This window comes from Chamaea fasciata, unplaced genomic scaffold (genome assembly GCF_029207755.1).
Source record: "Chamaea fasciata isolate MVZ Bird 193981 ecotype frontalis unplaced genomic scaffold, bChaFas1.0.hap1 SCAF_948, whole genome shotgun sequence".
Classification (NCBI taxonomy): domain Eukaryota; kingdom Metazoa; phylum Chordata; class Aves; order Passeriformes; family Sylviidae; genus Chamaea; species Chamaea fasciata.
The window spans coordinates 1-27935 of NW_027095033.1; the positions used below are offsets into that span (position 1 = coordinate 1).

Below are 27935 nucleotides of genomic sequence, written 5' to 3' on the forward strand. Positions count from 1 at the left end.
CGCCTCCCCGGCGATGACGCAACGCGGGTCCGAACCAATCGCTTTATTGCGCGCGGGGTCAGAGGTCGCCCGCCAGGCTGATGGTGGCCAATGAGACGCTCTCGGTGGAGAGGCTCCGCCCCTTCTCGTAGATCAGGTAGACCAGGGGGGTGTGGTCCTGCTCCTCGGGGGGCGGGACCGCCAGCGCCGAGTACCCGCTGGGCCCCTCCCACACGCGCAGGCCACGCCCCCACCACGTGCTGCCGTTGTCGAAGCTCCAGCGCAGGGTCAGGTTCACGCCTGGGGGGCGGGGCCGGTCGGGACACGCCCATACAGGCCACGCCCGCTTTTTATAACAGCAAAGCCACGCCCCCTGGAGCCTCCTGCACCCCCAAACCGGGACCTGGGGTTCCCCCCCCCGATTGGGACACCCCGAACCCCGTGTCCACCCCCGGGTCACCTGGGTCCCCTCGTGTCCCCACAATGTCCCCCCATTGTCCCCAATCCCCCACCGTCCCCTCAGTGTCCCTGATGTCCCTCCAATGTCCCCAGTGCCCCCCCCAATGTCCCCCCCGGTGTCCCCGACGTCCCCCCAATGTCCCCAGTGTCCCCCCAGTGTCCCCCCGGTGTCCCCAGTGTCCCCCCAGTGTCCCCCCGGTGTCCCCAGTGTCTCCAGTGTCCCCACTGTCTCCCCGGTGTCCCCAATATGCCCCAGTGTCCCCAGTGTCCCCAATGACCCCTCAGTGTCCCCAGTGTCCCTCCAGTGTCCCCTGGATGTCCCCAGTGTCTCCCCAGTGTCCCCGATGTCCCCTCAGTGTCCCCCAGTGTCCCCCAGTGTCCCCTCAGTGTCCCCAGTATCACCAATGTCCCCCCAGTGTCCCCGGTGTCCCCAATGACCCCTCCGTGTCCCCAGTGTCCCCCCAATATCCCCCACTGTCCCCGGTGTCCCCGGTGTCCCCCAGTGTCCCCGATGTCCCCCACTGTCCCCAGTGTCCCCGGTGTCCCCAGTGTCCCCCCAATATCCCCCAGTGTCCCCCAGTGTCCCCGGTGTCCCCCCGGTGTCCCCGGTGTCCCCACTGTCCCCGGTGTCCCCAGTGTCCCCCCAATATCCCCCACTGTCCCCAGTGTCCCCGGTGTCCCCAGTGTCCCCCCAATATCCCCCACTGTCCCCGGTGTCCCCGGTGTCCCCCCGGTGTCCCCGGTGTCCCCTCAGCGCCCCCCGGGCGGCTCACGCAGGCTCTCGTGCGCGGGGTTGCTGAAGAGCAGCAGCCCGCGGGTGACGGCGGCGCCGGCGGCCACGGCCGGGTCGGGCAGCGCGGGCTGCACGGTGACGGCGGCGGGCGGCAGCGACTCGCCGCCGTCCGGGCTCCGCGCCAGCAGGCGGCAGCGGCAGCGGTACTGCGCCTGGTTGCGGATGCTCACGGCGATGGAGCCGTCCGGCAGCTCGTAGGGCTGCCCGGGGCCGGGCGGAGCGTCAGCGGAGAGCCCCCCGACCCACCCGGGGAGGGGGCGGCCCCGGGAACCGGGAACGGGGAGGGGGCGGCCCCGGGAAACCCCCAAACCCACCTGGGGAGGGGGCGGCCCCGGGAACCGGGAACGGGGAGGGGGCGGCCCCGGGAAACCCCCAAACCCACCCGGGGAGGGGGCGGCCCCGGGAACCGGGAATGGGGAGGGGGCGGCCCCGGGAACCGGGAACGGGGAGGGGGCGGCCCCGGGAACCCCCCAAACCCACCCGGGGAGGGGGCGGCCCCGGGAACCGGGAACGGGGAGGGGGCGGCCCCGGGAACCCCCCAAACCCACCTGGGGACCCCCCGCCCCACCTGGGCAGAGGCGGTGCTCAGCCCTAAACCCACCTGGGGAGGGGAGAGACCCCCAAAGAAGTCCCCAAACCCACCTGGGGACACCCCCCTGCCCCCCAAACCCACCTGGGGACCCCGCCACGCCCCCCAAGCCCACCTGGGGACGCCCCCCCCCGCCCCCCAAGCCCACCTGGCGCCCCCCAGCCGCGCACCTGGCACTCGTCGGGGGTGAAGTCGTGGGGCTTGCGGGGGGCGCCGAAGGGGATGGCGGGCAGGACGCCCCCCCGGCGCCAGCGCCGCCCCCCGTCGTCGCTGAGCAGCAGCGAGACCCCGTCGCGCTCCGGCGTGCCGTGCCCGCAGAACACCAGGCGGCCCCGGAAGGGCGGCCGCTGCTTCTGGGGAGGGGGCGCCGGGGGGCTCAGGGCCTCCAGGACCCCCCCAAATCCCCCCCCAGGACCCCCAAATCCCCCCCTGGGCCTCCAGGACCCCCCAAATCTCCCCCCAGAGCCTCCAGGACCCCCAAATCCCCCCCCAGGGCCTCCAGGACCCCCCAAATCCCCCCCCAGGACCTCCAGGACCCCCAAAATCCTCCCCCAAGGCCTCCAGGACCCCCCAAATCTCCCCCCAGGGCCTCCAGGACCACCCAAACCCCCCCCGACCCCACCTGGATGCCCCCAAACCCCCCAGACCCCCCTAAATCTCCCCCCCGACCCCACCTGGATGCCCCCAAACCCCCCAGACCTCCCCAAATCTCCCCCCAGACCCCACCCGGATCCCCCCAAACCCCCCAAATCCCCCCCAGACCCCACCTAGATCCCCCCAAACTCCCCCAAATCCCCCCCAGACCCCACCTAGATCCCCCCAAACTCCCCCAAATCCCCCCCAGACCCCACCTAGATCCCCCCCAAACCCCCCGTTCTCCCCCAGCCCCACACCTGGATGCCGGAGCCGGGCCCGGGGGCGAACACCTCCCCGTGCAGCACGTCCGAGAGGTTCTGGGGGGGTCCCCAGGAGCGCCCCCCGTCCCGCGAGCGCAGCAGGAGCGTCCCGGGGGGGCCGCAGGGCCGGGGGGGATGGGCGCAGCGGGCGAAGAGCAGCAGCACCTCGCCCCCCCGCCACCAGCAGCGCCCCCAGGTTCAGCCCGTCCTCCCCCCAGCCGTCATCGGCCGCCACCAGCGTCGGGCCCCAGGTGGCACCTGCGGGGGGGACACACCTGGGGTCACACCTGGGGGGGGACACACCTGGGACACACCTGGGGACACACCTGGGGTCACACCGGGGTGAGGGAGGGGGTGCAGGGACACACCTGGGGGTCACACCTGGAGAGGTCACAGGACAACGGGGAGACCACCCAGAGCCCCCCAGGGACCCCCAGGACCCCCCAGCTCCCCCCATCCTCTCACCCGCGTCCGCGGAGCGGCGGCAGGCGATGATCTTGGCGCCCCCCAGGTCCCCCCAAATCCCCCCCAGGACCCCCCAAATCCCCCCCGGAGCCCCCCGGACCCCCCAGCCCCTCACCCCGGTCCGCGGAGCGGCGGCAGGCGATGATCTTGGCGCCCCCCAGGTCCCCCCAAATCCCCCCCAGGTCCCCCCAAATCCCCCCCAGAACCCCCCAAATCCCCCCCGGAGCCCCCCGGACCCCCCAGCCCCTCACCCCGGTCCGCGGAGCGGCGGCAGGCGATGATCTTGGCGCCCACGTCGGCGGCCGAGCGTTTGCGGCCCTCGGCGCAGGCCAGCAGCGCCCCCCCGGGGGCGGCCACCACCAGCGGCACGCGGAAGGTGTGGACCCCCCCGCGGGGCCCCCCGCTCACCCACAGCACCTGCTCCCGCACCAGCCGCGGCCGCACCTGCGGGGGGCACGGGGGAAAGTGGGGACGGGGCCCGGGGGGGTTTTGGGGGGTGCTCAGGGGTGGGGAGGGGTCTCAGGGGCGCTGGGAGGGGGATCCGGGGGGGTCTCTGGGGGGTCCCGGGGGTCTCTGAGGGTCCCAGGGGAAGTCTCGGGAGGGTCTCGGGGGTCACTGAAAGGTGGGGAGGGGGCACGAGGGTCCTGGGGGGGTCCTGGCGAATCCCGTGAGGGTCTCTGGGGGTCCCTGGGGATCTCTGGGGGTCCCTGGGGTTCCTGGGTGACCCCTGGGGGGTCGTGGGGGGGTCCCTGGGGGGTCCCTGGGGGGTCCCGGGGGTCTCTGGGGGTCTCTGGGGGTCCCCGGGGGTCTCTGGGGGGTCCCTGGGGATCTCGGGGGGGTCCCGGGGATCTCTGGGGGGTCCCTGGGGGTCCCTGGGGGTTCCCCGGGGATCTCTGGGGGTCCCTGGGGTTCCTGGGTGACCCCTGGGGGGTCGTGGGGGGTCCCTGGGGGGTCCCGGGGGTCTCTGAGGGTCTCTGGGGGTCCCCGGGGGTCTCTGGGGGGTCCCTGGGGATCTCTGGGGGTCCCCGGGGGTCTCTGGGGGTCCCGGTGGGTCTCTGGGGGTCCCTGGGGGTTCCCCGGGGATCTCTGGGGGTCTCTGGGGTTCCTGGGTGACCCCTGGGGGGTCGTGGGGGGTCCCTGGGGGGTCCCGGTGGGTCTCTGGGGGTCTCTGGGGATCTCTGGGGGGTCCCGGGGATCTCTGGGGGGTCCCGGGGGTCTCTGGGGGTCCCCGGGGGTCTCTGGGGGTCCCCGGGGCCGTCGCCCGTTGCGGGCCCCTAACGGAACCCCCGGGCGGTTCCCGGCGCCGTTCCCGCGGCCGGCGGGCGGTGGGCGTGTCCCGGTGTGTGGGGGCGTGTCCCGGTGGGCGGGGTTTGGGGTCCCGGTACCGTCTCGGGGGTGGGCACCCAGCCCGCGGCCGCCCCCGCCGCCAGCAGCAGCAGCAGCAGCGCCGGCCCCGCGCCCATCGCGGCCCCTTTAAGACACCCACCGGAAGCGCCGCGACGACGTCACGTGAGGAGAGGGGGCGGGGCTTGGCCTTAAAGCGGCAAAGGGGTGGCGGCCTTAAAGCGGCGATGGGTGGGGCCCGCAGGGGAAAAAAACCCGGATTTTTATAATTATGTTTCTGGGGAATAAAAAAACTATTTTATTGTTTTCTGGTTTTTATTGCACTCGGCTTCGCCTCCCCCCAGAACGCGGGGACGCCCCCGGCCCGCGGGGGGCGGGGCTGAAGGCAGAGAGGGCGGGGCTGAGGCAGAGAAATGTTAATTCCCCCTGCTCAGCCCCGCCCCAGAATGGGCGTGGTCACGCGCGGTCCCGCCCCCTCGGTCCCGGTGGGACAATCCCGGTCAGGACTCGGCCAATCGCAGCAGAGGGCCCGAGGCCGTGGGAACACTGCGGGGACACGGGGGTCAGGGGTCACCGGGGGGTCACTCAGGGGTCACCAGGGGGCTCAGTGGTCAGAAGTCACCTGTGGGTCAGGGGTCACTCAGGGGTCAGAGATCAGGGGTCAGTCCCGTACCTGACCAATAGCTGCGCCCCCAGCAGGTCGTGGAGCAGGAACGGGACCCCCAGGGGGGTCAGGGGTCACACAGGGGTCAGGGTTTAGCGGTCACTAATGGGTCAATGGTCACTCAGGGGTCACTCAGGGGTCAGAGGTCAGGGGTCAGTCCCGTACCTGACCAATAGCTGGGCCCCCAGCAGGTCGTGCAGCAGGAACGGGACCCCCAGGCGGGTTCCCGGGGGGCTTTTCCCCACCTGCAGCTCCCGCAGCGGGACCTGGCGCTGCCGCGAGCGCCGGACCAGCGCCAGCAGCGCCCGCCGCCCTGCGGGGACACGGGGGTCACCGGGGGGTCACCGGGGGGTCACCGGGGGGCTCCCCAGGGCCGGGGGGCCGCGCTCACCCCGCAGCAGAGCCCGCACGAAGCGCCCGACCCCCGGCACGGCCAGCCACCAACTGCCGGCGTCACGGACGGTGAGCAGCCCCGAGGAGACCAGCAGCCTGCGGGGACACGGGGGGACACGCTGGGGACACGCTGGGGACACGGGGAGACCCCCGGGGACACCCCGGGGACACAGAGAGACCCCCAGGGACACGGGGGGACACGCTGGGGACACGGGGAGACCCCCAGGGACACCCAAGGGTCACAGAGAGACCCCCAGGGACACGAACAGCCCCCCCAGGGACACCCCGGGGACATGGGGACACCCTCCCCAAGGGACCCCGGGCACAAATGTGGGGGCGCTGCAGCCCCTGGGACCCCAAAATCATCTCAGGGACACCCCCAGTCCCACCCTGGATGTCCCCCAGTGTCCCCAAACCCACCCTGGGTGTCCCCGGTCCCCTCAATCCCACCCTGGGCTGTCCCCAGTGTCCCTCCAAAGCCCCCAGGATGTCCCCAAAACCACCCTGGGTGTCCGCAAACCCCCCGGGGCTGTCCCCAAACCCCCTGGGATGTCCCCAAACCCCCCGGGCTGTCCCCAAGCCCCCCGGGGCTGTCCCCAAACCCCCCGGGGCTGTCCCCAAACCCCCCGGGATGTCCCCAAACCCCCCGGGCTGTCCCCAAGCCCCCCGTGGCGCCCCCGGCGTCCCGTACGTGATGTCCCCGTCCCCAAAGCCCAGCTCTCTCATCCTGCTCTGCTCGAAGCTCAGCTCGGGGCTCGCGGCCACCGCCCGCTCCAGGAACCGCCGCACCAGCCCCTCCCGGGGGGTCCCCGAAACGCCTGCCAGGGCCTGGGGGGGTCACCGGGGGGTCACCGGGGTCACACGGGGTCACCCGGGGGTCACCAAGGGTCCCACAGCCCCTCCCGGGGGGTCCCCGAAACGCCTGCCAGGGCCTGGGGGGGTCACCGGGGGGTCACCGAGGTCACACGGGGTCATGGGGTCACCCAGGGGGTCACTGGGGGGCGTCACCGGTGGGTGTGTCCCAGTGGGTGTGACCCCGTGGGTGTGACCAGGTGGGTGCGACCCGGGGAAGCCCCGCCCCCTCATTACCATCCCGGGGGGAGGTCCCACAGCCCCTCCCTCCCCTCCCCTCCCCTCCCCTCCCCTCCCCCCGGTACCTTGTCCCGGTAGAGCTCCAGGCTGACCACGCCCAGCGCGTCCGAGCCCAGCCCCAGGTGCAGCAGCCGGACACGCCCCTCGTCCCGGAGCCGGTTCTGGGGGGACCGGGGGGCCGGGGGGGGTCAGGGGTGTATCCCGGGGGTCCCGGGGGTGTCCAGGGGGCCGGGGGGGGTCAGGGGTGTATCCCGGGGGTCCCGGGGTGTCCAGGGGGGCCGGGGGGGGTCAGGGGTGTATCCCGGGGGTCCCGGGGGTGTCCAGGGGGCCGGGGGGGGTCAGGGGTGTATCCCGGGGGTCCCGGGGGTGTCCAGGGGGCCGGGGGGGGTCAGGGGTGTATCCCGGGGGTCCCGGGGGTGTCCAGGGGGCCGGGGGGGGTCAGGGGTGTATCCCGGGGGTCCCGGGGTGTCCAGGGGGCCGGGGGGGGTCAGGGGTGTATCCCGGGGGTGTCCCGGGTTCCCGCGGCTCACCAGGTGCCGGTCCACGGCGGTGCGGTCGGGCACCAGGCTGTAGAGCTGGTGGCGCAGCACGAGCGGCGGCAGCGCGTCCCCGAACAGGCGGCGCGGGAAGAGCCCGGCCACGGCCCCGAGCGCCGCCTCCACCGCCGCCGGGCTGCCTGCGGGGGGGCCGGCCTGCCACCACCGGGACCCCCCGGGACCCCCAAACACACACCGGGACCCCCCAACACAGCCCGGGACCCCCAAACACAGCCCGGGACCCCCGAACACACACCGGGACCCCCCAAAGCCCCGGGACCCCCCGTCTCTCCCCGCCCGGACGGCCCCAAACTCCCTCTCAGGGCCGCCCGCGGCCCCCGGTCCCCCCGGTCCCCCCCCGGTCTCCCCCGGTGTCCCACCGGTCCCCCCGGTCTCCCCCGGGGTCCCCCCCGGTTCTCATGGTCCCCCGAACCCCCCCGGTGTCCCCCTGGTGTCCCCCCCGGTACCCCCCGGTCCCCCCGGAGTCCCCCCGGTGTCCCCCCAGTCCTCCCGGTGTCCCCCCGGACCCTCCCGGTGTCCCCCCCGGTCCCCCCGGTGTCCCCCCGGTACCGTCGGGGCGCGGGGCCTCCCCCGGCAGCTCCGGGCGGCGCCGCTTGGCCCCGAGGGCGCCGTTGGGGTCCCCGAGGCGGCGGCGGCGGCTCATGGGGGACCCCGGGAACCCCGGAAGCGGCGGCGCTGGGCGCGGGGTGATTGCGTCACTGCGGAGCGACGCCGCGCGTCCCAATGACGTCACGGACACAGGGAGGGAACCATTTGGCGCCAAAGGAGCGGGGACGAAACCACGTGGGCGACGTGGGGGGGTGGAACGAACCACGAGGAGCCGATTGGGGGGCAGGGAAAAGGGTTTAACCAATGGGCTGAACCACGTGGAGGACGGGGGGAGATTGGGACAGAACCATGTGGGGCCTGGGGGGGATTGGACAGACCCAAGGCAGGTCTGGGGGGGGCTCGGACAGACCCAAGGCAGGTCCGGGGGGGATCGGACAGACCCAAGGCAGGTCTGGGGGGGATCGGACAGACCCAAGGCAGGTCTGGGGGGGGCTCGGACAGACCCAAGGCAGGTCTGGGGGGGATCGGACAGACCCAAGGCAGGTCTGGGGGGGATCGGACAGACCCAAGGCAGGTCTGGGGGGGGCTCGGACAGACCCAAGGCAGGTCTGGGGGGGGCTCGGACAGACCCAAGGCAGGTCTGGGGGGCATCGGACAGACCCAAGGCAGGTCTGGGGGGGATCGGACAGACCCAAGGCAGGTCTGGGGGGGATCGGACAGACCCAAGGAAGGTCTGGGGGGGATCGGACAGACCCAAGGCAGGTCTGGGGGGGATCGGACAGACCCAAGGAAGGTCTGGGGGGGATCGGACAGACCCAAGGCAGGTCTGGGGGGATTGGACAGACCCACACAGCCCTGGGGGGCTCGGACAGACCCACACGGAGCCGGGGGTGTCCCACTCGCGCCGGGTGACCCCGCGGCCGTCCCCGGCGTCCCTTTATTGCGTGTAGAGGCTGGCGGCGAAGACGATGTCGCGTTTGATCATGGCGGCGGCCGCCTCCATCTTGCTGGCCAGCGCCGGGTCCCCCACGACGCGCGCCGCCCCCCGCAGCTCCCGCAGCAGCTCCTCCAGGCGCTGGATGGCGCGGACCACCGAGCCCTCCTGCACCGGCGACAGCCGCGCGATCTCCGCGAAGGGCTGGGGACGCGGGGGCGGACAGCGGCGTCAGGGGGACGCGGGGGACGTGGGGGGGTTGGGGACATGGGGGGACATTGCGGGCATCAGGAGGATTTGGGGACACTGGGGACGTTGGGGACACTGGTGTCAGGGCAGATGTAGGGGTCTGGGGGGTCTCAGGAGTGTCCCAGGGGGATTTTGGGGGTCCCAGGGGTGTCCCCGGGGTGTCCCAGGGGATTTTGGGGGTCCCAGGGGTGTCCCAGGCGATTTTGGGGTCTCAGGAGTGTCCCCAGGGGTGTCCCAGGGGTCCCCGGGGTGTCCCCAGGGGTGTTTGGGGGTCCCAGGAGTGTCCCCAGGGTTGTCCCCGGGGTATTTGGGGGTCCCAGGGGTGTCCCGGGGTGTCCCAGGGGTCTCAGGGGTGTCTCCAGGGTGTCCCGGGGGATTTCGGGGTCCCCGGGGGTCTCACCATGCCCCTGGCCCACTCGTAGACCACCTGCACCAGGCTGAACCCGAACTGGGCCACGAAGTCGTCGGGGCCGGGCCCGAGGCCGTGCCGCTGCTCCAGGAGCCCCACGCGCGCGGCCACGGCCCGCAGCCGCTCCAGGCCCTGGGGGGTCCCCAAATCCATCCCCGGCCCCACAGAGCCCCCAAAATCCACCCCCGGCCCCACAGAGCCATCCCCGGCCCCACAGAGCCCCCAAAATCCACCCCCGGCCCCATAGAGCCCCCAAAATCCACCCCCGGCCCCACAGAGCCAACCCCGGCCCCACAGAGCCCCCAAAATCCACCCCCGGCCCCACAGAGCCCCCAAATCCATCCCCGGCCCCACAGAGCCCCCAAATCCATCCCCGGCCCCATAGAGCCCCCAAAATCCATCCCCGGCCCCACAGAGCCCCCAAATCCATCCCCGGCCCCATAGAGCCCCCAAATCCATCCCCGGCCCCACAGAGCCCCAAATCCATCCCCAGCCCCACAGAGCCCCCAAAATCCATCCCCGGCCCCATAGAGCCCCCAAATCCATCCCCAGCCCCACAAACCCCCCACACCCCCCAAGAAAACCCCGTTACCTTGGAGACCCCCACTCTGAGGGCCGCTCGCAGGGCTCCAGACACCCCAATAACCCCCGCAGACACTCCAATAACCCCCAATACTCCTCTAATACCCCCCAATATCCCCCCCAGACACCCCAATAACCCCTCCAACACCCCCCCAGACACCCCAATACCCCTCCCAGGCACCCCAACACCCCGCAGACACCCCAATAACCCCTCCAACACCCTCCCAGGCACCCCAATAACCCCCCCAGACACCCCAATACCCCGCAGACACCCCAATACCCCTCCCAGGCACCCCAACACCCCGCAGACACCCCCCGCACATCGCCCGCAGCCCGGTGCCGGGGCTGACCTCTGCCAGGGCGGGGGGCAGCCCCTCGGGGGGCGGCTCCCCGCGGCCGGGGGTGACGAGGCAGGAGAGCAGCGCCACGCTCTCCTCGGGCCGCAGCGGGGCCAGCACGTTCCCCAGCAGCAGCTCGGTCAGCACCAGCTGCTCCGTGCTCAGCAGCGCCGCCACGCGGCCGCCCAGCGCCACCGCGCCGCCGGAGACGTAACCCAGCTCGGACAGCACCTGGGGGACACGGGGGGACACGGGGACACTGGGGGGTGACACGGGGACACTGGGGGGACAGCGGGCTCACACCGGGGTCACACAGGGACGGGACATTGACCCCCAGCGCCACCGCGCCGCCGGAGACGTAACCCAGCTCGGACAGCACCTGGGGGGACACGGGGACACTGGGGGTGACAGGGGTCACGCGGACAGCAGGGTCACAGGGGGGTGTGGGGGGTCACAGGGGGTTTGGGGGGTCCCAGGGGTGTTTTGGGGGGTCCCAGGGGTGTTCTGGGGTTTTTGGGGCCCCACCTCGAGGCGCTGGTGGTACTCTGGCAGCAGCAGCAGGGACATGGGGGTCCCATGGGGGATGTGGTGGATCCCAGGGGGGTTTTGGGGTTCCCAGGGGTGTTTTGGGGTCCCAGGGGGGTTTTGGGGGGTCCCAGGGACTGTTTTGGGGGTCCCAGGGGTGTTTAGGGGGTCCCAGGGGCTGTTTTGGGGCTGTTTTGGGGGGTTTTGGGGCCCCACCTCGAGGCGCTGGTGGTACTCTGGCAGCAGCAGCAGGGACATGGGGGTCCCATGGGGGATGTGGTGGATCCCAGGGGGGTTTTGGGGTTCCCAGGGGTGTTTTGGGGTCCCAGGGGGGTTTTGGGGTCCCAGGGGCTGTTTTGGGGCTGTTTTGGGGGGTTTTGGGGCCCCACCTCGAGGCGCTGGTGGTACTCTGGCAGCAGCAGCAGGGACTGGTCCGACAGCTGGAACTGCAGCTCCTCCAGCTGCTGCAGCAGCTCCTGCCGCGCCGCGAACTGGGAGTACTGGGAGGGGCCGCGGGGGGGGTCAGGGGGTCCCCAACGACCCCCCAGAGACCCCCAAAGCCCCCTGAGACCCCCCAGAGACCCCCAAAGCCCCCCAAATTCCCTCGAATCACCTGCCGGGGGAACCTGGGGCTGTGCACACGGTGGAAACCCCGCAAGGTCCCGCCCAGCCCCGAGCCCCCAAACCCCCCCAAAATCCCCCCAAATCCCCCCAAAGACCCTCAAAGCCCCCCCAAAGCCCCCCCAAAGCCCCCCCAAACCCCCTCACCTGCTGCGGGAAGCGGGGGCTGTGCACGCAGCGGAAGCCCCGCAGGGTCCCCCCCAGCTCTCTGATCTCGGCCGCCGCCGCCAGCGCTTGGGGGTCCCGGCCCGGGGGGACCCCCAGAGCCTCGAGCAGGGGCAGCCCCGGCCCCCCCGGGCCCCCCGCGGCCCCCGCCAGCCGGAACAGCTCCTGCACGGCCGCCGCCAGCGCCCCGCCCGGGCCCGGGGACCTGGGGGGCACGGGGGGTCAGGGGACCCCAAATAACACACAGAGAGACCCCGAAACACACAGCGGGACCCCGGAAGAGACAGCGGGACCCCGAAATCCCCCCCAGGAGCCCAAATTTTCCCCCAAATCCCCCCCAGAACCCCCAATTTCTGCCCCAGAATCCCCAATTCCCCCCTAGGACCCCCAGATCCCCCCCAGTTCCCCCTCAGGACCCCAAATTTCACCCCCCAGGCCCCCCAAATCCCCCCCAGGCCCCCGTACCGGGGCCGGGGTCCCCGGGGCGGCCGCAGCTCCTGCAGCAGGATCTCGGGGTTCACCCTCAGGGTCTTGCCCGTGACCCCCACGATGTCCTCGGGCCGCAGCTGCTCCAGGCAGTGCCCGGGGGGGCCTGGGGGGGACCCCAAAACCGTCAGGGACCCCCCAAAAACGGCCGGGAGGAGCCCCGGGTAGGCCAGGAGGGACCCAGGGACCCCCAAACCCCTCAGAGCCCCCCAGAACAGACTCAGGTGCCCCCGGGACCCCCCAAACCCCTCAGAGCCCCCCAAATCCCTCCCTAGGACCCTAAATCCCTCAGGAAACCCCCCAAAAGTGACCCAGGATAACGGGGACCCCCCCAAACCTCTCAGAGCCCCCCAGAACAGACTCAGGTACCCCCGGGACCCCCCAAACCCCTCAGAGGTCCCCAAATCCCTCAGGATCCCCCCAAAAGTGACCCAGGATTACGGGGACCCCCCTCAAATCCCTCTCAGAGACCCCCCAAACCCTTTGATCCCCCCCCCGAGCCCCTCCCGGGGTCCCCCCGAGCTCGGGGGCCGCGGGGTTTGGGGGCGCAGACCCTCGGGCAGGAAGAGGCGGGTGAGCAGCAGGTCCTCGGGGTAGGGCACGTCCTGGGGGGGCTCCGGGGGGGCCGCCCCGGCCTCGGGGGGCTTCTCGCTCAGCACCAGGGCCGTGAAGGTGCGGCCGCAGCCCCCGGGGGTCACCTGGGCACGATCGGGGGCGTGTTTGGGGGGGTTTGGGGGGGTTTATGGGAGCGTTTGGGAGATGATGATGGAGTTGGGGGGGGGTTGAGGGGGTTTGGGGAGAGTTTGGGGGGGGATTGGGGGGCTTTGGGGGGGTTTTGGGGGTGTTTTGGGGTATTTCAGGGTATTTTGGGGCCGCTTAGGGTTATTTTGGGGCGTTTTGGGGGTATTTAAGGGCATTTTGGGGTGTTTGAGGGTTGTTTTGGGATGTTTTAGGGGTATTTCAGGGTGTTTTGGGGCTGTTCAGGGATGTTTTGGGGTTATTTTTGGGAGGCACCTGCAGCAGCAGCCCCATGTGGTGTCTCAGGGCTACTTTAGGGGTATTTTGGGGTGTTTTAGGGTTATTTTGGGGTGTTTGGGGGTTATTTTGGGGTATTTCAGGGTATTTTGGGGTATTTCAGGGTATTTCGGGGTGTTTTTGGGTTGTTTTGGGGTGTTTTAGGGGTATTTCAGGGTATTTTGGGGTATTTCAGGGTATTTCGGGGTGTTTCAGGGCCGTTCCGGGGTTACTTTCGGGGCGTACCTGCAGCAGCAGCCCCAGCGCGTTGCGGTGTCTCGCCGTGCAGACCACCACCACCCTGCCCGGGGCCAGCACCCGCTGAGCCCCCGCCTGCGCCAGGCACCGCTGCGGACCCCGCGCCCGTCAGGGGGGCACCGGGACCCCCGGGGACCCCCCACAACCCCCCACATGTGCCCCCCAGTGTCCTCAAGACCACCCCAAACCCCCCACATGTGCCCCCCAGTGTCCCCAGGACCACCCCAAACCCCCCAAATGTGTCCCCCAGTGTCCCCAGGACCACCCCAAAGCCCCCAACGCATCACTCATGTCCCAAAGACCCCCCCCAAACCCCTAAATGGGTCCTGAGGAGCCCCCCAAACGTGTCCCCCAGCGTCCCCGGCACCCCCACGAGGCCCCCGGGACCCCCAGACCCACCTGGAGCACGGCCCGGGCTCGGCGCAGCCCCACCACGGCGCGGTGGTACTGGGGCAGGTCCTCCATGTCCCCCCCCCGGGTCCCCCGACGTCCCCTGGGGGTCCCCCAGCGCCGACAGCGCCTCCTGCAGGGCGGCCACGCGCCGGGTCTGCGCCTGGGGGGACACGGGGGCCTGAATGGGGTGTGCCAGTGCCTGTACTGGGGTGTCCCCAGTGTCCGTACTGGGTACAGTACGGACCCCAGTAAGGACTGGGGTGTCCCAGTGTCCCCAGTGTCCGTACTGGGGTGTCCCCAGTCCATACTGGGGTGCCCCCAGTGTCCTTACTGGAGTGTCCCCAGTCTCCCCAGTGTACCCCCGGGTGTCCCCTCGGCGTCCCCCAGTCTCCTCCCCAGTCTCCCCGGTCTCCCCCCCAGTGTCCCCAGTGCCCCTCCCCGGTGTCCCCAGTGTCCCCCCCAGTGTCCCCAGTCTCCCAGTGTCCCCCCCAGTGTCCCCCCAGCGTCCCCAGTGTCCCTGGTGTCCCCTCTAGTCTCCCCCCCAGCATCCCCAGTATCCCTGGTGTCCCCCCCGGTGTCCCCCCACCATCCCCAGTGTCCCCAGTGCCCCTCCCCGGTGTCCCCAATGTCCCCCCCAGGTCCCCCCCAGTGTCCCCAGTCTCCCCCCCAGTGACCCCCAGTGTCCCCCCAGTGTTCCCCCAGTCTCCCCCCAGTCTCCCCAGTGACCCCCCCGGTGTCCCCAGTCTCCCCAGTGTCCCTCCCAGTCTCCCCCCCAGTGTCCCCAGTGTCCCCCCAGTGTCCCCAGTCTCCCCCCAGTGTCCCCAGTCTCCCCAATGTCCCCCCCAGGTCCCCCCCAGTGTCCCCAGTCTCCCCCCCAGTGACCCCCAGTGTCCCCCCAGTGTCCCTCCCAGTCTCCCCCCCAGTGTCCCCAGTGTCCCCCCAGTGTCCCCAGTCTCCCCCCCAGTGTCCCCCCCAGTCTCCCCGGTGTCCCCCCCAGTGTCCCCAGTGTCCCCCCCCAGTGTCCCCAGTCTCCCCAGTGTCCCCCACAGTGTCCCCCCAGTGTCCCCAGTCTCCCCCCAGTGTCCCCCCAGTGTCCCCCCCGGTGTCCCCAGTCTCCCCCCCAGTCTCCCCCCAGCGTCCCCCCCGGCGTCCCCCGGGCAGTCCCCTCACGGTGGCGTCGCGGCGCAGCGGGAACTCGGCGAAGCTGCGGCGCATCAGGTCGTGGGGGCGCAGGGCGGGGGCGCGCAGCAGCAGCAGGATCATGGGGTAGGTCAGGCGGAAGCGCGACTGCAGCGGCGACGGCCGGCCCTGGGGACGCCGGCGTCGCCGTTTGTCGCCGCGACAACCTCGGCCCCCCCGAGCTCCCCGCTTGTCGCCGGCGCGCCCGCGGTCGTGACGCGGAGCCGCGGCTTCTCCCACCGCGCTGTTTTCTGTGGAAGTTTCTTTGTGTCCCCAGCATCCCCCCCCCCCCGAGGGAAGATGTAAGAAATAAAAAATCCTCCCATAATAGATTTATCCAAACATGTCCGGTAATCGATTTATCAGAGAACCTCCGCTAATAGATTTGTCCGTCACCCATCAGAGCAAACGAGGCACCACCACTAACGCTACAACTATTAAACCGTACAGACCCGCTGCGGGACGCCCGTTCTAACCGTGGCGTTAAACCCGACCCGCCAAACGCATCACCCGGCCAGCTACCGCCCACTGTCATTTCAGACACGCTTTCTCCGAGCTGCTGGGCGCTTCCATGAACGGATCCTGAGCAACCGGACATTTTCCTGCAACGCGTCCCCTCAGAGCTCCCACATCCCCGAGGAGTTTTCACCCGTCCTTGTGCGCTGACCGTGGCGCGTGCGGGGGGACGCTCACCAGCATCATGCGGTGCAGGTCGGCCAGCTCGGGGACGGGGCCCTTGCAGAGGATGATGACGGTGCCGGTGGCGTCCAGCCCTCGGCGTCCTGCGCGTCCCGACATCTGCGTGTACTCGCCTGGGGGGCACAGAGACATTTCCCTCACGTTCCCTCTTCTTTTCCTCTCGATTTCCCTCCATTTTCTCCCCTCACGTTTCCCGCCCTTTTTCTCCCCTCACGTTTCCCGCCCTTTTTCTCCCCTCACGTTTCCCGCCCTTTTTCTCCCCTCACGTTTCCCGCCCTTTTTCTCCCCTCACGTTTCCCGCCCTTTTTCTCCCCTCACGTTTCCCGCCCTTTTCCCTCATGTTCCCCACCATTTTCCCCTCAGATTTCCCACTCTTTCTTCCTTCATATTTCTCACCATTTTCTCCTCATTATTCCCACTTTTTTTCCCTCTGATTTCCCATTCTTTTCCCTTCACGTTTCCCTCTCTTTCCCCCTCACATTTCTCCCCATTTCCCCCTCACGTTTCTCTCTTTCCCCCTCACCTTTCTCCCTGTTTCCCCCTCACATTTCCCTCTCTTTCCCCCTCACATTTCCCTCTCTTTCCCCCTCACGTTTCCCTCTCTTTCCCCCTCACGTTTCCCTCTCTTTCCCCCTCACATTTCTCCCCATTTCCCCCTCACGTTTCCCTCCCTTCCCCCTCACATTTCTCCCCATTTCCCCCTCACGTTTCCCTCCCTTTCCCCCTCACGTTTCCCTCCCTTTCCCCCTCACGTTTCCCTCCCTTTCCCCCTCACATTTCCCTCCCTTTCCCCCTCACGTTTCCCTCCATTTCCCCCTCACGTTTCCCTCTCTTTCCCCCTCACATTTCTCCCCATTTCCCCCTCACGTTTCCCTCCATTTCCCCCTCACATTTTTCCCCATTTCCCCCTCACGTTTCCCTCCCTTTTCCCCTCACGTTTCCCTCCCTTTCCCCCTCACACTTCCCACCCCAACCTCCATCCCCTTCCTCCTTCCCAACCTTTTCCTCCCACATCTCCGCCTTTTCCCACCCCCGTCTCCCTCCCCAACTCTCCCACCCTTTTCCCCCCCGCGTTTTTCCCCCTTTCCCCCGCCGCTGCCCCGCAGCCGGCCCCGCACCGGGCAGGAGGTCGCGGAAGCCGTTCCCGTCGTGTTTGCGGATGGAGTCGAAGACGACGGTTCGCGCCGGCATGTTCACGCCCATGGCGAAGGTCTCGGTGGCGAACAGCACCTGGGCCAGGTGACGGGCAGGTGTGGGGCAGGTGTGGGGCAGGTGTGGGGCAGGCGTGGGGCAGGCGTGGGGCAGGCGCGGGGCAGGTTTTGGCGCATTCGGGAAAGGTTTGGGGACGCTTCTCCCCGCACACCTTGACCAGCCCCTGGCTGAAGAGCATCTCCACCACCTCCTTGAGCAGGGGCAGCACGCCGCCGTGGTGCACGCCGATCCCGCGCTGCAGCAGCTCCGACAGCTGCAGCACCTGCGGGAAACGGCAACCGGTGCCGTGGGGCTGCCCCACAGCACACGGGACCGCCGGCCTCGGGGACAGCCATCGCCCACGGCGCGAACCCCCAGTCAGCCCCCCCAGGACCCCCAATGCCCCCCAGGACCCCCAGTTATCCCCCCAGGACCCCCAATCCCTGTCCAGGACCCCCAGTTATCCCCCCAGGACCCCCAATGCTCCCCAGGACCCCCAGTTATCCCCCCAGGACCCCCAATGCCCCCCAGGACCCCCAGTTATCCCCCCAGGACCCCCAATCCCTGTCCAGGACCCCCAGTTATCCCCCCGAGGACCCCCAGTGCCTCCCCAGGCCCCCCAGTCACCATCCAGGACCCCCAGTTATCCCCCCCAGGACTCCCAATGCCCCCCCAGGACCCCCAGTGCCTCCCCAGGACCCCCAATTATCCCCCCCAGGCCCCCCAGTCCCCGTCCAGGACCCTCAATTAACCCCCCCAGGACCCCCACTCCCCCTTCAATACCCCCAGTATCCCCCCAGGACCTCCAATTATTCCCCCAGGACCCAAACTAACCCCCCCAGGACCCCCAATCCCCGTCCAGGAGCCCCAGTTATTCTCCCCAGGACCCCCAATGCCTCTCCAGGACCCCCAATTAACCCCCCCAGGACCCCCAATGCCCCCCCAGGACCCCCAGTGCCTCCCCAGGACCCCCAATTATCCCCCCCAGGCCCCCCAGTCCCCGTCCAGGACCCTCAATTAACCCCCCCAGGACCCCCACTCCCCCTTCAATACCCCCAGTATCCCCCCAGGACCTCCAATTATTCCCCCAGGACCCAAACTAACCCCCCCAGGACCCCCAATCCCCGTCCAGGACCCCCAATTATCCCTCCCAGGACCCCCAATCCCCATCCAGCACCCCCAATCTCCTCCTCAGGACCTCAATTATCCGCCCCAGGACCTCCAATTCCCCCCCCAAAGCCCCCCCAGGCCGCACCTGCGGCAGGCGGCGGTCGGAGCCGCGCAGGCGGGCCAGGCAGCGGGCGAGGAACTGGCGCACCTGGCCCCGCTCGGGGCCCGCCAGCAGGTCCAGGGAGCCCAGGGCGGCCGCCTGGTCCTCGCAGCGGGCCGCGCGAGAAGGTGAAGGTGACGGCGGGCAGCAGCTCCCGCTCCCGGAGGGTCTCCAGCAGGGACAGCCAGACCCCCCGCTCCTGGGGGGACGGGGTTAGGGGACCCCCCAGGGCAACCCCCAGAGCCCCACACCTGCCCAGGGTCAGTGGGACCCCCAGAGCAACCCCCAGACCCCAATCCTGGGGGGAACGGGGTTAGGGGGACCCCCAGGGCAACCCCCAGACCCCAATCCTGGGGGGAACGGGGTTACGGGACCCCCAGAGCAACCCCCAGAGCCCCACACCTGCCCAGGGTCAGTGGGACCCCCAGAGAACACCCCAGACCCCAATCCTGGGGGGACGGGGGTTAGGGGACCCCCAGGGCAACCCCCCAGAGCCCCACACCTGCCCAGGGTCAGTGGGACCCCCCAGAGCAACCCCCAGACCCCAATCCTGGGGGGAACGGGGTTAGGGGACCCCCAGAGCAACCCCCAGACCCCAATCCTGGGGGGAACGGGGGTTACGGGACACCCAGAGAACACCCCAGACCCCAATCCTGGGGGAACGGGGTTACGGGACACCCAGAGAACACCCCAGACCCCAATCCTGGGGGGAACGGGGTTACGGGACCCCCAGAGAACACCCCAGACCCCCACACCTGCCCAGGGTCAGTGGGACCCCCCAGAGCAGCCCCAAATCCCGCGGTTGGGGGCTCAGTGTGACCCCCAAATCCCCTGCACCTGTCTGTGTTTGGGGGGCCCAGCAGGACCCCCCAGATCCCCCCCAGATCCCCCCCAGATCCCCCGTACCTGCCCAGGTTTGGGGGCTCAGGGGCACCCCCAGGCCCCCCGTACCTGGCCGGGGTTGTGGCCCCCCGCGTGGGGCTGCCGCGCCCCGAAGCTCTGGGCGTGTTTGCTGCTCTGCTCCTTCTTGGCCTCCACGGCAGCGTAGTACCTGCGACAGGTGTGGGGCAGGGGTGGGGCAGGTGTGGGGCAGGGGTGGGGCAGGGTGTGGGGCAGGTGTGGGGCAGGGGTGGGGCAGGTGTGGGGCAGGGGTGGGGCAGGGGTGGGGCAGGGGTGGGGCAAATTTGGACAGGTTTGGGGTAGGTTTGGGGATAGGGGTTTGGGGCAGGTTTATGGCAGGTTTGGGGCAGGTTTGGGGGGCAGGTGTGGAGCAGATTTTTGGGGCAGGTTTGGGGCAGAATTGGGGCAGGTGTGGGGCAGGTTTTGAGGCCAATTGGGGCAGATTTTTGGGGTCGATTGGGGCAGATTTTTGGAGTAGATTTGGGCAGGTTTGGGGCAGATTTTTGGGGCAGGTTTTGGGGCCAATTTGGGCAGGTTTGGAGCAGATTTTTGGCGCAGATTTGGGCAGATTTTGGGCAGATTTTTGACGCAGATTTGGGCAGATTTTGGGCAGATTTTTGGCACAGATTTGGGCAGATTTTGGGCAGATTTTTGACGCAGATTTGGGCAGATTTTGGGCAGATTTTTTGACGCAGATTTGGGCAGATTTTGGGCAGATTTTTGGGGCCAATTTGGGCAGGTTTGGGTCTCACCCCTGCGTGCTGAAGGCCCCTCCCGGGCCCAGCAGCTGGAACAGCTGGTGCCGAGTCCTGGAGCTGTTCCCGGTGAACAGGAAATGCTCCAACGGCACCGGGCGCCGAGGGGTGCTGAGCACCTTCACACAGCGCCTCTTGGTGCGCCTGAAACGGGGCAAAAACACCCAAAATTGGGCAAAATACACAAAAATGGAGAGTCAGGCTGAACACCCACACACGGCGCCTCTTGGTGCGGCTGAAACGGGGCAAAAACACCCAAAATTGGGCAAAAAACACAAAAATGGAGAGTAAGGCTGAGAACCCACACACGGCGCCTCTTGGTGCGGCTGAAACGGGGCAAAAACACCCAAAATTGGGCAAAAAACACAAAAATGGAGAGTCAGGCTGAGCACCCACACACGGCGCCTCTTGGTGCGGCTGAAACGGGCCAAAAAACACCCAAAATTGGGCAAAAAACACAAAAATGGAGAGTCAGGCTGAGCACCCACACACGGCGCCCCTTGGTGCGGCTGAAACGGGCCAAAAACACCCAAAATTGGGCAAAAAACACAAAAATGGAGAGTCAGGCTGAGCACCCACACACGGCGCCTCCTGGTGCGGCTGAAACGGGCCAAAAACACCCAAAATTGGGCAAAAAACACAAAAATGGAGAGTCAGGCTGAGAACCCACACATGGCGCCTGAAATGAGCCAAAACCACCCAAAATTGGGCAAAAACCAGAGAAAAAACGGGAGAGCCCAGCTCAGAACCCACACAGGGCGCCTGGAACGGGCAAAAACGGCCGGAATTGGGCAAAAAACAGGGTGGGACCCCCCCAAGCCCCCCAGGGACCACCCAAATCCCCCCAAAGCCCCCCGAGGACCCCCCGAGCCCCCCCCAGGTCCGTACCCGACCCACTGGGCGAACTCGAGGGCGTTGGGGACGGTGGCGCTGAGCAGCACCAGCTTCACGTGCTCGGGCAGCAGGATCAGCACCTCCTCCCACACCACGCCCCGCTGGGGGGCACCGGGGGGGTCAGGGGGTCCCCAAAAACATCGGGAACCCCAAAACCCCCCCCAAAAAAACACCCCAGGAACCCGGGAACCCCAAAACCCCCCCGGGAACCCCAAAAATCCCCCCAAAAACCACCCCAGGAACCCGGGAACCCCAAAACCCCCCCGGGAACCCCCAAAACACCCCCGGGAACCCCAAAACCCCCCCAAAAACCACCCCAGGAACCCGGGAACCCCAAAAACCCCCCCGGGAACCCCAAAACACCCACGGGAACCCCAAAACCCCCCCCAAAAACCACCCCAGGAATCCCCCAAACCCCCCTGGAACTCTCAGGGAACCCCCAAAGAACCCCCCAGGGACCTCCAAACTTCCCCAGAGATTCCCAGGGACCCCCTAAAGCCCTCCGAGCCCCCCAGAGATCCCCCAAACCCCCCCTGTGACCACCAGGGGACCCCCCGGGACCCTCCCAGAGCCCCCTCAGAGACCTCCAGAGCCCCCCAGGGACCCCCAAACCCCCCAGGGATGCCCCCAAAGCCCCCCAGAGTCCCCCAGGGACCCCCAAACCCCCCAGGGACGCCCCCCAAGCCCCCCAGGGACCCCCCGAGCCCCACCTCGTCATCGTTGACGTAGTGCACCTCATCGAAGATGACCCACTCCAGGTCCCGGATGACGTCGGAGCCGTTGTACAGCATGGACCTGGGGGGGCACGGGGGGGGCTTTGGGGGACCCCGAAACACGGCGCGGGGCGGGAAAGGTTTGGGGCAGGTTTGGGGCAGGTTTGGGGACAGGTTTGGGGGCAGGTTTGGGCAGGTTTGGGGCAGGTTTGGGGCAGGTTTGGGGGCAGGTTTGGGGCAGGTTTGGGGGCAGGTTTGGGGCAGGTTTGGGGCAGGTTTGGGGCAGGTTTGGGGCAGGTTTGGGGCAGGTTTGGGGACAGGTTTGGGGGCAGGTTTGGGCAGGTTTGGGCAGGTTTGGGGCAGGTTTGGGGGCAGGTTTGGGACAGGTTTGGGGGCAGGTTTGGGGCAGGTTTTGGGCAGGTTTGGGGGCAGGTTTGGGGCAGGTTTGGGGCAGGTTTGGGGGCAGGTTTGGGGGACAGGTTTGGGGACAGGTTTGGGGCAGGTTTGGGGCAGGTTTTGGGCAGGTTTGGGGGCAGGTTTGGGGCAGGTTTGGGGCAGGTTTGGGGGCAGGTTTGGGGCAGGTTTGGGGCAGGTTTGGGCAGGTTTGGGGCAGGTTTGGGGCAGGTTTGGGGCAGGTTTGGGGGCAGGTTTGGGGCAGGTTTGGGGACAGGTTTGGGGCAGGTTTGGGGCAGGTTTGGGGCAGGTTTTGGGCAGGTTTGGGGGCAGGTTTGGGGCAGGTTTGGGGCAGGTTTGGGGGCAGGTTTGGGGCAGGTTTGGGGCAGGTTTGGGGGCAGGTTTGGGGCAGGTTTGGGGCAGGTTTGGGCAGGTTTGGGACAGGTTTGGGGCAGGTTTGGGGCAGGTTTGGGGCAGGTTTGGGGACAGGTTTGGGGCAGGTTTGGGGCAGGTTTGGGCAGGTTTGGGACAGGTTTGGGGCAGGTTTGGGGCAGGTTTGGGGACAGGTTTGGGGACAGGTTTGGGGCAGGTTTGGGGCAGGTTTGGGGCAGGTTTGGGGACAGGTTTGGGGACAGGTTTGCGGCAGGTTTGGGGCAGGTTTGGGGCAGGTTTGGGCAGGTTTGGGACAGGTTTGGGGCAGGTTTGGGGGCAGGTTTGGGGACAGGTTTGGGGGCAGGTTTGGGGCAGGTTTGGGGGCAGGTTTGGGGCAGGTTTGGGGCAGGTTTGGGGCAGGTTTGGGGCAGGTTTGGGGGCAGGTTTGGGGCAGGTTTGGGGCAGGTTTGGGGCAGGTTTGGGGCAGGTTTGGGGCAGGTTTGAGGACGGGTTTTGGGTACGACGTTTGAGGCAGGTTTGTGTTTTCTTTCCTGAGGCTTCCCCAAAATCCCCCAGGTCCCCCAAAACACCCCCAAAACCCCCAAATACCCCCCAGGACTCCCCAAAACCCCCAAATCCCCCCAAAACCCCCCAAACTCCCCCCAGGACCATCCCAAGCCCCCCAGACCTGAGGATCTCGGTGGTCATGACCAGGCAGGCGGCCTCGGGCCGCAGCTGCACGTCCCCAAAACCCCCCAGGACCCCCCAAAAAACCCCCCAAAACCCTCCCAAAGCCCCCCCCGGACCCCCCAAAACCCCCCAAAGCCCCCCCAGACCTGAGGATCTCGGTGGTCATGACCAGGCAGGCGGCCTCGGGCCGCAGCTGCACGTCCCCCGTCAGCAGCCCCACGTCGCCGAAGGTCTCCCGAAAATCGCGGAACTTCTGGTTGGACAGAGCCTTGATGGGCGACGTGTAGACGGACCTGGGGGGGCGGGCGCCCCAAAAAACGCCGCTCAGCACCCCGAAAACCCCCCCGGGGCCAGAGCCCCGGCCAGGGGCAGCCGCACAGCTCTGGGGACCCCCCGGCGAGGGTCTGGGGGCGTCCTGGGGGACGCGGAGGGGGACCTGGAGGGGACTGGGGGCGCCCAGGGGGGCTCCTGGGGACCCCGGAGGTGCCTTGGGGACCCCCGGGGTGGTTTGGGGACCCCCAGGGTGGTTTGGGGACCCCCAGGGTCAGTTTTGGGGCCGTTCCGCCCCCCCGGCAGGTCCAGGCCTCACCGGGTCATGTGGCGCCGCGCCAGCGCGATGGCGTACTCGGCCACGGCCGTCTTCCCGGCCGAGGTGTGGGCGGCCACCAGGACAGAGTGACCGCGCTCCAGGCACAGCACCGCCCGCTGCTGGAACGGGTCTGGCCGGAATGACCACTGCGGGGGTCAAACAGCGGGGTCAGGGCCCCCCAAAAACCCCGGAGTGACCCCAAAACCCCAGAGTGACCCCAGAGTGACCCCAAAACCCCAGAGTGACCCCAAAAACCCCAGAGTGACCCCAGAGTGACCCCAAAACCCCAGAGTGACCCCGGAGTGACCCCAGAGTGACCCCAAAAACCCCAGAGTGACCCCAGAGTGACCCCAAAACCCCAGAGTGACCCCGGAGTGACCCCAGAGTGACCCCAAAACCCCAGAGTGACCCCAGAGTGACCCCAAAAACCCCCTGGAATGACCCCAAAACCCCAGAGTGACCCCAAAACCTCGGAGTGACCCCCGAGTGACCCCCGAGTGACCCCAAAACCCCGGAGCGACCCCCGAGTGACCCCAGAGTGACCCCAAAAACCCCCCGGAATGACCCCGTACCCCCCCGAGTGACCCCAAAACCCCCTGGGGCACCCCCAAACCCCCCAAACCCTCCCCAAACCCCCCCAAATCCTCCCCTGGGCCCCCCCCAATCCTCCCCCAGCCCCCCCAGATCGCCCCCAGCCCCTCCCCGAAGCCCCCCGAAGCCCCCGGCCCCCCACCGTGTGCGCAGGCTCCGGCAGCAGCTCCTCGAACCCCTCCACGGGGGTCGCGGCGTCGACCAGCTCGGCCCAAACCTCCTCGGGGGGCTCCGGGGGGGGGCGCGGGGGGAGCCCCCTCCTGCGGCTGCTCCTGGGGGGGAACTGGGGCTTTGGGGGGGCTCGGGGGGTGAATTTGGGCAGATTTGGGGGGGTTGGGGGCACTTTGGGCAGATCGGGGGGAATTTGGGGTGGGTTTAGGGGGATTTTAGTGGGTTTTGGGGAGATTTGAGGGAATTTGGGGGGATTTGGGAGATTTGGGGGGATTACGGGGGGATTGGGGCGGTTTTATCGGGATTTGGGGGGGATTGGAGTGGTTTTAACAAGATTTGGGGGGATTTGGGGGGTTTTAACAAGATTTGGGGGGATTGGGGCGGTTTTAATGGGATTTGGGGGGATTTGGGGGGTTTTATCGGGATTTTGGGGGGATTTGGGGGGTTTTAACGGGATTTTGGGGGGATTTGGGGGGTTTTCACGGGATTTTGGGGGGAATTTGGACGGTTTTAACAGGATTTTGGGGGGATTGGGGCGGTTTTGGGGTCACTCCCACCTTGCCCAGCAGCTCCTCCAGGCTGTCCCAGCGGCGGGGGGGGGGGCTCCCCGCTTTTGGGGGGCTCCGGGGGTCTCCTCTGGGCTTTGGGGGGCTCCTGGGGGGCTCGGGGGGGCTCGTCCCCCCCCCAGGTCGAAGCTGTCGAGGGTCTCCAGGAGGCTGGACAGGGACAGCGGCCCCCCCCGGCACGGCTGGGGGGGAGCAGGGGGGGGAAATGACCCCAAAGACCCCCAAAACCCCGTTAAATCCACCCCAAACCCGCCCAAATCTGCCCAAATCCCCCCAAAATCCCCCCAAATCCCCCCAAATCCCCCCAAATCCCCCCAAATCCGCCCCCCCCGTTACCTGGGGGTTTGAACTCCACCCCTCGTTTCATCCCGGGGGGGGTCGTCAGCAGCTCTGGGGGGACACGGGGGGGGGTTCAGGGGCTGGGGGGGGTCCCCGGGCTGGGGGGCGCCCCGGTATTTTCGGGGGGGGGGAGGGGAGGGGTCCGTACCCGTCTCGAAGTCGACGTCCTCCTCCTCCTCCCCCCCCGGGGTCCGCAGCTGCTCCAGGGTGGGCTCGTCCTGCCCCCCTGGGGGGCACGGGGGGGGGTCAGGGGGAGTTTGGGGGGCTGGGGGGGGCTGGGAGGGTTTGGGAGGTCCCGGGGGGGTTTTGGGGGTCCCGGGGGGGTTTGGGGGGGGTCCCGGGTGGGTTTTTGGGGGTCCCGGGGGGGGTTTTGGGGGTCTCTGGGGGTCCCGGGTGGGTTTTTGGGGGTCCCGGGGGGGTTTTGGGGGTCTCTGGGGGTCTCTGGGGTTTCGGGGGTCCCGGCGGTTCCACACCTGGCCAGAAGGGGGCGCTGCTGAGCCCCCCCCGCAGGCTGTCCGCGGGGTTTCCCGGGGGGCGGCGCAGGGACGAGGAGTTGGAGGGGGAGAGACCCGCGGTGGGGAGGAGCTCCTGGGGGGGGAGAGACCCCTGAGACCCCTCCCCAAATGACCCCGAGACCCCCGAGACCCCCCCGAACCCTCTAGAGCACACCTGAGAGCCCTGAGACCCCTGAGACCCCTCCCCAAATGACCCCGAGACCCCCGAGACCCCCCCGAACCCTCTAGAGCACACCTGAGAGCCCTGAGACCCCTGAGACCCCTCCCCAAATGACCCCGAGACCCCCGAGACCCCCCTGAACCCCCCATAGCACACCTGAGAGCCCTGAGACCCCTGAGACCCCTCCCCAAATGACCCTGAGACCCCCGAGACCCCCCTGAACCCCCCTGAGCACACCTGAGACCCCTGAGACCCCTGAGACCCCTCCCCAAATGACCCCGAGACCCCCGAGACCCCCCTGAACCCCCCATAGCACACCTGAGAGCCCTGAGACCCCTGAGACCCCTCCCCAAATGACCCCGAGACCCCCGAGACCCCCCTGAACCCCCCTGAGCACACCTGAGACCCCTCCCCAAATAACCCTGAGCACACCTGGGACCCCGAGACCCGTCCTCAGATAACAGAGACCCCTCCCCAAATAACCCCAAATACCCCCGGGACCCCCTGAACTCCCCTGGAGCCCCCTCAGCCCCTCCCCAGCCCCCTCCCCAGCCCCCCGAGCCCCCTCCCCACCTCAGCGAAGCCCACCAGGGCCCCGCTCTGGGGGTCCCCGCTCGGCGCGCAGCTCCCCGGCCACCGGGGTGGGCTCCAGGGCAAAGAGAGCCCGGGGCTCGGGGGGTCCTCAGCCAGCGCCTGGGGGGCACCCGGGGGCACCCGGGGTCACCCGGGGGTCACCGGGTCACCACGAGGGACAAACACGGCCAGACCCCTCCCCCCACCCCCCCCAGCCCGTTTTTGGGATCCCAAATTTTCACGACCCCCTCCCCATTTTTGAGCCCCCCCCCCCCCCCCATTTTTGGGGCCCCCGCCCCCCTCCCTTCGCCCCACCCCCTTCCCAGAGCCCCCCCCCCTCCCCATTTCAAGCCCCCCCGCAATTCCAGAGCCCCCCCCAAACTTCCAGCCCCCTCCCCATTCTCAGAGCCTCTCGACTTTAGGACCCCCCCCCTCCCCCCATTCCGTGCCCCCTCCCCATTCCCCTCCCCCCCTCCCCCGTTCCGTGCCCCGCCCCCTCACCTGGCGGCCCGGTGGGGCGCGTGGATGGGGAGCCCCTCGGGGGTCGCCAGGAACCGCTGCTCCAGCTGCGCCGGGAGGGGGGGGCGCGAACGGGGGGGGGCCCAGGGGCAGCTGGGGGGGGGGAGGGGAGGGGGGGGAGGGGTCAGCGCCCCCAAAGGAGCCGGGACCCCCAACACCGGGGGGCTTTGGGGAGATTTGGGGGGGGGTTTTTTGGGAAACTTTGGGGGGATTTGGGGGTTTATTGGAGATTTTGGGGACATTTGGGGGTTTTTGGGGCTGTTCCGGGTGGAATTTGGGGGGTTTGGGGGGGTTTTTTGGAGATTTGGGGGGGAATTTGGGGGTTTTTTGGGGCCGTTTTGGGTGGAATTTGGGATTTTTGGGTTTTGGGAACTGTTTCGGGTGGAATTCGGGGGGTTTTTGGGGTTTTGGGGCCGTTTAAGGGTGGATTTTGGGGTTTTTTTGGGTTTGGGGGGCTGTTTCGGGGGGAATTCGGGGCTTTGGGGGTTTTGGGGGCTGTTTGGGGTGGAATTTGGGGTTTTTGGGGCTGTTTGGGGTGGATTTTGGAGTTTTTGGGGCTGTTTCGGGTGGATTTGGGTGTTTTGGGGTTTATTTGGGGCTGTTTGGGGTGGAATTTGGGGTTTTTGGGGCTGTTTCGGGTGGATTTGGGTGTTTTGGGGTTTTTTTGAGGCCGTTTGGGGTGGATTTTGGGGTTTTCGGCCCTCCGGGGTCACTCACGGTCTGGCGGGGCTCGGGCGCCTCGGCCGCTCCCGGGGCTCCCGTCAGGAGCTCGAAGCGGCCCGAGCAGCCCAACTCCAGCAGCGCCAGCGGCAAGTCCCGCGGCCCGCGGGGCGGGATGGCTGCGGGGACACCGGGACCGTCACCGGGAGCGGCACCGGGAGCGGCACCGGGAGCGGCACCGGGAGCCCCCCACCGCCCCAGACCCCGCCCGGAGCCCCCCGGCCTCACCGAGCCGCTCCAGCTCCATCCCCGCTCCGGCCCCGCCGCCGCCGCCACCGGAACCGCGCTCGGAAGAACCGGCAAATACCGGAAACGCTTCCCGCCGCCTCTTTCGGCCTTGACCAATCAGCGCGCACGGCCTCCGCCACCGGCCAATCAGGAG

The 27935-nt window shown here is 68.6% G+C and overlaps 3 protein-coding genes across 5 annotated transcripts; all 3 read right to left on the bottom strand.

Annotated features, from left to right (window-relative positions):
• Positions 1-28: 28 nt before the first annotated feature.
• NEU1 (neuraminidase 1) lies at positions 29-4661 on the bottom strand. The gene is given in 7 exon segments (XM_066209418.1): positions 29-279; positions 1212-1431; positions 1991-2173; positions 2714-2881; positions 2883-2974; positions 3433-3625; positions 4567-4661. Coding segments are annotated over 7 exon segments (1155 nt in total). The 5' UTR covers positions 4645-4661; the 3' UTR covers positions 29-58.
• Positions 4662-4680: 19 nt separating this feature from the next.
• STK19 (serine/threonine kinase 19) lies at positions 4681-8062 on the bottom strand. Of its 3 annotated transcripts, none has more exons than XM_066209414.1 (7): positions 7781-8062; positions 7205-7350; positions 6740-6835; positions 6274-6410; positions 5581-5678; positions 5355-5502; positions 4681-4802 (listed from the first exon to the last, which is right to left on the bottom strand). In XM_066209414.1, the coding sequence occupies exons 1-7, from the start codon at positions 7872-7874 to the stop codon at positions 4742-4744; spliced, it is 780 nt and encodes a 259-aa protein (XP_066065511.1). In that variant the 5' UTR covers positions 7875-8062; the 3' UTR covers positions 4681-4741. The 3 variants fall into 3 exon arrangements, with proteins under 3 accessions (XP_066065511.1, XP_066065512.1, XP_066065513.1); XM_066209415.1 differs by having other exon boundaries at positions 4729-5071; XM_066209416.1 differs by lacking the exon at positions 4681-4802 and adding an exon at positions 5077-5147.
• A 574-nt stretch (positions 8063-8636) lies between these two features.
• SKIC2 (SKI2 subunit of superkiller complex) lies at positions 8637-27873 on the bottom strand. Its single transcript, XM_066209417.1, is given in 32 exon segments — positions 8637-8918; positions 9364-9504; positions 10305-10523; positions 11207-11317; positions 11586-11808; positions 12069-12195; positions 12643-12787; positions 13350-13451; positions 13761-13820; positions 13822-13914; positions 14925-15062; positions 15627-15745; positions 16751-16862; positions 16996-17106; positions 18079-18207; positions 18209-18292; positions 19045-19144; positions 19746-19892; positions 20637-20743; positions 21353-21437; positions 22957-23103; positions 23400-23545; positions 24133-24273; positions 24719-24796; positions 24799-24915; positions 25071-25117; positions 25215-25292; positions 25540-25654; positions 26315-26434; positions 26816-26926; positions 27551-27672; positions 27782-27873. Coding segments are annotated over 32 exon segments (3795 nt in total). The 5' UTR covers positions 27801-27873; the 3' UTR covers positions 8637-8717.
• Between the last annotated feature and the right edge of the window lie 62 nt (positions 27874-27935).